Genomic DNA, 9,999 nt, shown 5'->3' on the forward strand with positions numbered 1-9,999 from the left:
CAGCTGGGCTGCACGTTTTTCTGTCGCACCTTTCGCGCTTGCATCGATAAGCACGTTGACCAAATTTGCATCACCATATTTCCTCGTCAGCACTTCTATCGTTGTGGCCTTCTTTTCAGGATATCTGGAATTGTAAGCATTCAAGTACCGTTCCCATTCTTTCCATCGTTGACTCCCCATGAAAGCTTGAGTTCTACTCTCATATTTGAGCACACACAAGATCTTGTCCGGTGTTTCGCGACTGTTAATCCAAAGGCTAAACAGCTCATTCCCCACCTGCTTGGCGAAAGCTTGGCTGTTATAGGTTGCTTTCCCACTTTCAATCATTTTCAGGAGCTTCTCTGTGCCATCGCGGCCTCTTCGGCCTAGATGCTGTGTCAGCGTAGGAATAATGGACACTGGGGCTGCCTCGGGGTGTTTTGCGTTTACGTCGTCTACGTACTTGAGCCAAACGGAGAATTCTGGTTTTGTGAAGATGGATGCCCCTACCCAGTTAAAATGAAGCAGATCAAAGAACACCGACGGGTCCTTTCGAACGGCTACCCAGTAGCGCAACTGGTCCTCTTAGAGTCGTAAGGCAAGCTCTCTCAAGTTTGGATAGTCTTTTGCTGCTTGAATCATCTCATAAAGAGCTTCGTCGTCGAATTTTGTTGCCAGGGTGGAGATAGCTGAATCTTGTTTATGAGATGACTTGGCACTCAAGTCGTCAGCATACTGGACCCACTTAGCAAACTTGGGGTCGTGAAACAGAGAGAAGGCGTTTTCTCTGTCAAGTTTCATGTTCCTGAACACTGTTTCCGCAGGTAATCCCGTGTCTAGCCAATGCTGAAGCCTTTCTGGAGTTACCTTTGAGGACTTGAACAGCGTCTTAAAGTGTTCCAAGATCGGCGCTCTCTCCTCGTCGACGATATCAACAGCATCAGTATAGCGCAAAAGCTTGGTGCTTGAGTTCTGTTTCGGCGGATGAAAGCCAGCCCTACCTCGGAGATCTTTCGCAGCTGAAGCATCAGATGATAGGATGGAGACGGTGAAAGCTACGGCTGTCAGATACATGATATGCATTCGGACGCAAATATAAGACTGAACATACTTTACGTGAAGCCCTGTTGAAAATCACTACTGATACTTATCCGATTTGACCTGTCCATTGGTATTCGTAAACGATGTGAACTTGCAATTAAGGACTGGCTCTCATTTTATCTAACTTGAAACGGCTGTTTGTCTTGTAAAACGCAAGCTCGATACTAGCGAAAGGTCAGCGAAAGCTGTAAATATTTATAATATAACACTAGTTATGCTGAAGCTTTTACATATATCAACATCTTTAATAGAATAGACAGGTTGGATAGGACACCTTGATTAACGTAAGCTCAAGGTGAAATTTGGAACGGTAGTTTTCACAAAACGGGCGCTCAAATTCGGAAAGAAAAATATGATCTGTCGGATCTTATCACCATAATTAGCCAAGGTCAGGCCATTAAGGACGAGAAAATTGTAAAGTAGTGGAACTTTTGTTATCGTCTAGAACACTCGAACGCGGCACTTCATCCGCAAATGGCTTCATATTAATCACAGCCTAAAAAAGTAACATAGCTACGCGATTACTAGAAATGGGTCACGGAAACAATGGAATACATGCAATTCTCCATGTTATACGCTTAGGATTTAACATATATTAAATAATGTGTCACCAACTGATTACGTGACAGTAATCACTACATGCGTGACCATGCGCATGGGCGATGTGGGGATGCTACGAACCACGCAACGTAGTATTACCACATCGCCCATGTCCCAAGCGAAGTTTTGTTCTAAGCGAACTTCGATTATGACCAATGGCAGCGCTTTATAAAAAACGATGATGTTGCACGTTAGTGCGTCCTTCCGCGGACTAATTATACACTGTAGGGGGTTGATAAAGAGGCGATCTTCTGCAAACTAGGGCGAGTTACTCTGTGTTGTGTTGTCACAGTAAATATCTGCTCGCTAGCCATACACTTGTTGATCTCTGAGTTGATGAGTATACGTTGGCTTGGCATCGCTTTAATAATAAAGTCTCGCCAATTAGTCTGGGCCCTTTCCAGCTGCACCTTAGATATAACGTCGGAATACTTGGTGACGTAACCGAAAGCGTCCAATGACTTTAGAGGTACAATCTAGTCAAAGGACAGTTTGTATAGCATGCTGGGGTTCTTAGTGTCGAACATGTTCATGTACCGATGACCGCAGTCATCGGTCGTAGGAAAGTGAATCTGACGAAACCGATACTGTAATAGAAGCTCACAGCTCCAAAGACTTGATATGCGTAAGAACAAGACAGCTATGTGGGCACCCACTTAAGTGTGTCCGTTCCTGTATACATTTGGTATACGCGCACTAAGCGACGATGATAGGAGGGCACTAGGGACGGTTTGTAGAAGACATGAGGATATGCTAGTACTTCCAACTGAATCAATTTCGCTGTCAAGTTTTCGGTGATCGCCTCACATCGACTACAAGCCTCGTTCGCATCGTCCTCCATTCTCAATTGAAAGTTAAATGTTATGTAAGGAAATTGGAAGAAAAATTGCTTTTAAAATATCTGTCCTATGTGTTTTTATATTCCTTCTTATCATTTGGGTTGTACAGCAGCACCTCGGCCACTTCCTATCGTAGAAGAGTATTTTAAAACTGAGAGATAATTTAACTATTCAAGTTATTTTTGCAAAGCATAATAGGTGAGTATTTTTTTGGTACTTGAGCGTATGCCCACTCACCTAGTTGCGTTTTGCAAAACTTACTTTAATCTACTTGAATAGTTTAACTTTACGTGAAACGAACGCCCATGTTCGGTACCATTTTAAGCAAATCTCATAACTAGTGCTAAAATGGAAAAAAAATACCCCAAGCTGATCCAGTTATTTTTTTCGTTGTAAATGACCTGCCTCCATTAACTCCAAAGTGACCCACCGGTGAGAGCTATTAATCGCATTTCGTTCGAATAGCTCTTCATATATTTGTACGCTGTACGGACACGCTTGGGTGAGATGGACACACCTGTTTAAAAATATGCATATAAACCGTAAACTGGGGCGGACACACCTAGGAGGGATGGACGCACTCTTATACAATGTACAAGTCACATGTCACGATTGTCCTCCCGTAGCAGATCCCGTGATCGACAAAATTGAAGTTGGCGACAAATCACAAGTCGGGATACCACATAATATGCCAATCAGGTCGCATTTTCCTCTCACTTCAACTGGAGTACGCATTCGGCACGCGCATGCCACGTGTCAAGCGGTATGCATCTAGACGAGTAGACAGCGAAGTGCGACCATAACACCCTTCAACCAAAATACCAAGATCCTTTGAAGAATATTGGTGCTTTAAAGATTCTTTACTCCCGCTCCTCCATTGTCATATTTTAACAACTAGCTAGATAGTAAGCTGTCTTTCTTTCTTTTTGTTCGTTAATTAGGGGTGGTATTCCAAATTGTGAGACCCTCTATTTAAAGTTTTGATAAAATAATCCCGGCGGCTATCCTTATGTCGGACAATAAGATACTGACTTGATTTAAATAAATGAGTTTGGCCCATACTGAATCGATTTTTTTTCAGAGGTCAATTTGTAAAAAGACGAGCCGATGCACATGTGTAGGTGTGATTCCTGGAAAAGAAGAAGGCAGGAGGACCGATCATAGGCACAAAAACTCAAATGTGTGGCTCCTGATCGCCTTCACTTTCATTTAAAACACTTATACCAAGTGCGCCAATCGTAGCTACAGCGGGGAAGGCTTCCGTACGCAGGATGACACGGGGGGGGGACGCAAGATCACGGATTTGAGGTGGCGTAACTGACGACTGTGGCACCGGATGAAGGTACGTAACGACCGCTTAGATGCAGCGCGGCTGCCGTAGCTTTTCGTCAGGAGAAGACGTTCGACTCAAAGAGCCACTAATACTAAGTTCCTTATCCAAAGAAACTTACAGCCCACGATTAGGGCTCAAAGTTAATACCTTAATTTTACGCTTCAAAACCAGAAGTGTTTAATTTACTATTATTGCGGTCAAGCCGCCTAGGGGTAAAATAATCTATTCAACTATCTAGCATAGTTAAATCCAATCAAATGCATAACGTGTTGCTTTCAGCCAACGTACTGAGACCTTGTTAAATCTGCCACTTAGGTACTGAAAGTTTGTGAGCTCTCCGGGTACTTCGTACCCCTGTGTGTTCCACACCATGTAACCCTGTTACACGCTTCCTCACTAAGATGAGAACATTCCGTTCTCGAAACTTTCCTGAGCGAGGTCACGTCTTGTCAAGACGGCGGAGGTTGCTACACCTCACACCAGCGTTGTACAGCTCCGCGAGGTCACAAACGCCTACGCATCCTTGATGTCCGGCTTCTCGTCGTCGGCCCACGGCCCAATGCTCCAAGTGCACCGCGCATCTTGTTCGTAAGCTGTCTCAGACCTAAGCTCGCGCTCCGCGCCTACTCCAAGACCTGCAAACCACTTAGAGCTTTGTTCTTGACTCATCCAAGTCGTCGACAACAGCTCAGCGGTTGAACACTCGCTTCACAAGCAATAGATCGGTGGTTCGATCCCATGACCGATTGTTCACGCTTGGACAAGCTTAAGGGCTACACCCTCTTAACCCGAAGGTAGAGCTCCGGTCTGGAAAGCCAAATGCCGTGATTCGACCCCCCTCGGACCCCATTTTCGCTGTTACAGCACACCCACATCTGGATCAAGCTTATCGAGCAAGTTGTGTCAAAACAACTATGCGTCTATCAGGACGCTTGATCCTGAATCTTGTTCAGCACAACACGAAGCGCATGTTTGCTTCGGGACTAGGTCCTTAACATCATGAGGTCTCTTCACCTCCTACTCCCACTGCGAGCACCGCTCATACGTACGAGCTGGCTGCTGCAACCTCTGGTCAGACCCTGATCTCAACTACTGACCTGTTCGCTCCCCACTCTAGAGGGAGGCCCCCAGCGCCTAAGAATGTTGTTGCACGCCATGGTGGCGCTTCGGCCCAGGATGTGCCCGGTCGTAATCTTGCCGGAGAAAAACCTCCAACTACGATGTGTTCTGTGAGTGAGGGTAGCCCCTCCACTTCATCAAGAACTGGGTACGATCCTGACGTCTACGTCGCGCCACAAGGCGTTCCATGTGACAGTGGAGCTCACCATGCTTATCGAGCAGAGTGAGATGAGGTCTTGTCTTAGCTGATTTCTTTCGGAGAGAGTCAGCACTTGCCGGAATGGCGTCGGCGTCCATACGACACCGGCGTCCACAACGCGAACGCTCACGTTCACCGCTCATCGGTCGGTCTAAAAGAGATGATCCACCTTGTGGATAGGTTACTGTCACCCACTGCTGACGCACAGCCAGATCTCGGACCCTGAGCGTTTAGTCGGTCGGCTAAACGTTCGGCTAGCCTTGCTCCTGCATCTCCAGCGCTTTGCTCCGCGACCTGTGGCTCTACCATATTATGTTGATCAGCCTGCTGTGGGTCCACCACCTGCTGCCCTGTATATGTCCGTGGCCCAACCACCGTTGGCGTCAACGCCTCCGCGCTCACCTGAGCACGGGCTTGATATGGCTTAAGCAAGCCAACATAGAAGACCGGATGTGCGCGCATCTTTTTCAGACAGTTGGGCGCAAACGCTAGGCCCTTCCTGTCACCACTTTGAACCAAGGTCTCAACTTCGTCTTGAAGACTGCAGACAATGCATGAGTAGGTAGGTTTTTAGCTTTTAATACAACTTGGTCACCGACCTCAAACCTCTCAAAATTGCTTCTGCCCTTGGCATCTACATGTTCCTTCTGCGTGTCTTGGCTTTCAGCCATAGCGGCGCGCACCTGGCGCATTACGCTTAGTGTCAAAGAGACAAAGTCATCGGCTTACTTGCGAACTGCAACAGGGCTGACATCAGCTAGCCGCTCGGTTATCTCTCCCCCATCAAGCCCTGCGACACTGTGTGGCGGCGTCAGTGGGGCACGAGAATTCACCAAGCCGCTCACATAGAACGAAGTGTAGCCTGTCGATGCGTGCACTGCATTATTTAATGCGAACCCAACGAGTGGGGGCAGCTGGCTCCAGCGTTTTGGCGCCTCAGCGCATACGCTTCTGAGGGTATCCCCCACAACGCGCTTCACGCGTTCGGTTTGACCATCGGTCTGCGGATGGTCTGCTGTGGACATGTCCAAACCGAGAGCCAAGCACTGTGAAGAGGGACGTCCAGAACTTTGCGGTGAAGCGCCGGTCTCGATCCGAGACAATTGCCTCAGGCAAGCCATGTTGGCAAAAGAGTCAATCCAAACAAAGTTGTACCTTCACCATCCATGGTGTCCGACACCGCGGCTAAATGAGCCATCTTGCTCAATCGGTCTACAAAGACCACAATACCCGTGTTTCCCGCCTTATCTTTGAGGAGGTCAAGCACAAAGTACATACTCATGGACTGCCAGCATCCCTTGGGGACAGGCAAACTCGCCAATGGCGCTGCCTGGCTCGGCGTGGACTTTGCCCGATGACACGTCCCACACGTGCGTACATAGGTACCGATCCAATTATACATATTGGACCACCGCCCACCGATCCATAGGTCTTCGCCCGACCTAAGTTCCCACCCACGGGCGTATCATGAGCATTATTAAGGACTCGATGCTTTAGAACCTCATCTTAAGGAACGACTACACGAGGGTTATCGTCCGAATCGGTGCTGAAGTACAGCAGGCCGCCATCGAGCGAGTATCGATGCAGCCTCGCGCGTAAGCGCCCAGACTATTCCTTATAAGAGTCTTTAAACGTTTCGCAAACAAGGGCCCGTAGCATCGCTACGCACATGTCATCTTGTGCATACTCTCCGCGTATTAAGTCAGGCACTGACGACGTCACTGTCGTGACATGAGCTAGCTCGTAGCCCATCGTGCTCGAGAGCGCATTGGCCACTACATTAAGCCGCCCCGGCTAGTACTTCACCTCGAAGCTGTACTCGGCAAAGAAAGAAAACCATCTTGCCATTTTCTGAAAGAGATTAGGCGAGGCGACTGTGTCGCAGTACATAGCGCATCATGATCAGTAAACATCACAAAAGACTAAGCGCCTTGCAGGTGTACCCTGAATTGGATCAGTAAATGTCACAAAGGCTTAGAGCCGAGCCGGTGTACCCTGAATTTGACTAGGGCATACTTCATTGCATGTAGCAATTTGTCATGAACTCGATAGTTCTTCTCTGCAGCTTTGAGCTAGCGAGACTCAAATGCAATCGTTCACTTCCTTCGGCGTCTTCTTGTAGTAAAGCACAAACGATTGTAAGATCGGAGGCGTCACAGACGACGCCAAACGGACGATCCGGGTCCGGTAGTGCGAGGATCGGAGCCTGAAGGAGGCTCTCCTTCACAGCCTCAAAGGCTCCGGCGTGCTCGACATTCCAGCACCATGGTGTGTCCTTTTCTAGGAGATCTGACAACGGCCGAGCCATCTTTGAGTAGTTCGCGCTGTAACTGTGCAAATAATTGGCTAAGCCTTGCCACTTGCGTAAGTCTTTTTGGTCCTTGTGAATCGGCCAGTCCACGATAGCCTTGACGTTGGCATGATCTGCCACTTAGCCACGCTTCCGAATGAAGCAGCCGAGGAAAGGTATCTCCTCCGTATCGCCTCCGCGCCAACGACGCACTAGTCTAATTTGGCATACAGCTTAATAATGCGTATGCACTCGAGCACCGCTCGCACGTGGTCAATGTGGTTCTCCACGTCTGATTTGCGTGCTTAGCACGACTATGGACGAATAAATCGTGAAAATACGCTTGAGCGTACGTCGGGTGGGGCCTAACCAACTGAGCCACATGACGATTGAACGTTGCTTGTGCGTTCAACAGCCTCGGGGCATAACCAGCCGCTCCCAGAGCATACTGTTTAGAGTACGCACCGCGGTCAGCGGAATTTCGCTCGATCTCATGAGCAATTGGTAGTAACCAACGAGCTCGGCGTAGAAGTCCACTTGGGCGCTCAAGACAGATTCCTCCTCCGACGGCTCGCCCTTGTTGTCGGGTCGAGCGCGGAGACGGCGGATGGCGGTGCCCTTACCGGATTCTTTGGTCTTGGCCATGGTGAGTAGCGTGAAGAGCTGCGGCGGCGCGTGAAGAAGGCAACATATGCGGAAATACGAGAAAGACTGGATCTTGCCGTTTGGTTTGATGCTTCTTGACCTAGTCATGGACTGTCAATGGTTCTGTGATTTGCCAGGTGCGCTGGAGGTGGACACGGTTCGCCCTCGTTGACCAACGGTTTGTGACGAAGGCGCGGCACGGTCCCAGATCCGGCGACGGTGAAGTGTGAGTTACGGCGTGGACTCGCCCCGCCGCCGAGAAGTGACGGTGAACGATTCCCTTTAATGGTGATTGATGGATCTGGCCTGCCTGGATCGGCCTGGTGCCGGTACACACGCCTAACATGCCGGATTACGCTGCTTTTCGAACCACACGGTGATGATTGAGTTGTTTGTCGAAGCTACTGAATGGTGCATCTGGCTCGGCGGCGCGTTTGGTTGGAGCGTCGTGCGTAACCCGTGGACGGAAATTGCGTGGGCGGCGGCCGTCAGCCACTGGTCGGAGTTGCGTTGGGCCCTGAGCGGCGCCGTCGGCTGCATGATCACTAAGCCGGTGTGGTGTGCGTTGGGGCGGATCGTCGGCGCCGTGTCGGCATTCGAGGTCAAGTGGACCGGTCTGTGTAGGACGTGCGTCCGGTGCTACCGGATTTCCGCCGACTATGTGAGGATTGCGGAAAGCACTCCTGCGGTACGCCACTGGAGGCTGTACGAGGCGTTGTTCCAGACGCCGATTGTGGTGCTAGAGGATGAAGCGGTAAGCGAAGCCGGCCTTGGTCGACTTGTTCACCGCTGACGGGAAGCCTATCACGCCCTGTGGTGCGTGTTCCTACCCGACGTGCTCGAGCGGAGCGGCAAGGCTACGGTGAAGTATTGGATCGGCTCCGGCTCCTAGTGTTACCTAGCGATGGACCGTGGGTGCTGTGTTTTCCGCGCTTTCGCGTCGTCAATGGGATTGTTTGGCTACGCCGGTCTGTACATATATGAGTTTGCGAGTGGATTCGCTATGGAAGCTGCGGCGTCGGAACGCTACTACTGCTGGGAAACTACGTGCTGGCAGAAGGGCATTTGGGTGTCGACGGTGGAGTCCTCTGGAACGACGATATGGTGCTTGCTAGTGGTTCGACAGTCTTGCTAGTCACTACTAGTCGCCTACGGCGGAGGTGCGAACCTCCAGGGGCCGACGCACGCCGAAACAACTCGCCGAGGACAGGTACACCCGGTCGATGAAGGATCGTGAGGAGTAGGAGCAGGCCGAGCGTCTCAACAAAGCAGTTTGGAGAGCCGACGGCTGTGTGGGCCCAAGCCTAAAGTGCGACGGCTGAGCAAAGTGCGGGCATGCCAAGAGGCTCACCCTGCCCAAAAGGAGGCTGTTCAAGGTGTAACGGGTGATCGACGAGGACGTCAAGCTTCATAAGATGTGCTGTGTCGCGAGTGGTTCTGGGGGCCACCGTCTTGGGCACGCTGAGTTCCGTTATCCCCCTTTGCACTTCTCGACGGCTGATCAGATCCGTGCGGGACACGCGTTTGATGAAGCCTTGCAGAACCACGACGGTGTTTCCGAGAAGCTGTGGGCTGGTCTCGGTCTTCTTCGGCCGAGTGCGGCTAGAGCTTGCGGTCCCTTTTGATGACAGGGGCGGAAGGCATGGGGGACCGGAGCTACTGAATGACAGCGAATCGACGTGGTGCGGCGGTGGCGTATGCGGTACCGCCTCACCGTCGTGGAGGCCGAATCGCGGACAATGATGGTGAAACAGTTCCTGGCGGCGGGAACGAGAACCGTGGAGGACAAGGTGCAGGTCGCTAAGAAGAAGGAAAACAGTCAGTCGTGAAAACGCCTTGGAGCCGATAAGCGGAAAAGAACCTGGGTATTATATTTGGCTTTAGCTGGTTGTCT

The 9,999-nt window shown here is 50.3% G+C and overlaps 2 protein-coding genes across 2 annotated transcripts; one reads left to right on the forward strand and one right to left on the reverse strand.

The window, feature by feature from the left end:
• Positions 1 to 564: 564 nt before the first annotated feature.
• On the reverse strand, positions 565 to 1,062 carry PITG_16708 (secreted RxLR effector peptide protein, putative; the record flags this gene model as incomplete). Its single annotated transcript, XM_002896887.1, has 1 exon — positions 565 to 1,062. One exon carries the CDS (start codon positions 1,060 to 1,062, stop codon positions 565 to 567), a length of 498 nt encoding a protein of 165 aa, XP_002896933.1.
• Positions 1,063 to 8,484: 7,422 nt separating this feature from the next.
• PITG_16709 (uncharacterized protein) lies at positions 8,485 to 8,898 on the forward strand (the record flags this gene model as incomplete). The annotated part of the gene is made up of 1 exon (XM_002896888.1): positions 8,485 to 8,898. The coding sequence occupies one exon, from the start codon at positions 8,485 to 8,487 to the stop codon at positions 8,896 to 8,898; it is 414 nt and encodes a 137-aa protein (XP_002896934.1).
• Between the last annotated feature and the right edge of the window lie 1,101 nt (positions 8,899 to 9,999).

The sequence above is a fragment of the Phytophthora infestans genome, genomic scaffold (assembly GCF_000142945.1).
Source record: "Phytophthora infestans T30-4 supercont1.51 genomic scaffold, whole genome shotgun sequence".
NCBI lineage: Eukaryota > Oomycota > Peronosporomycetes > Peronosporales > Peronosporaceae > Phytophthora > Phytophthora infestans.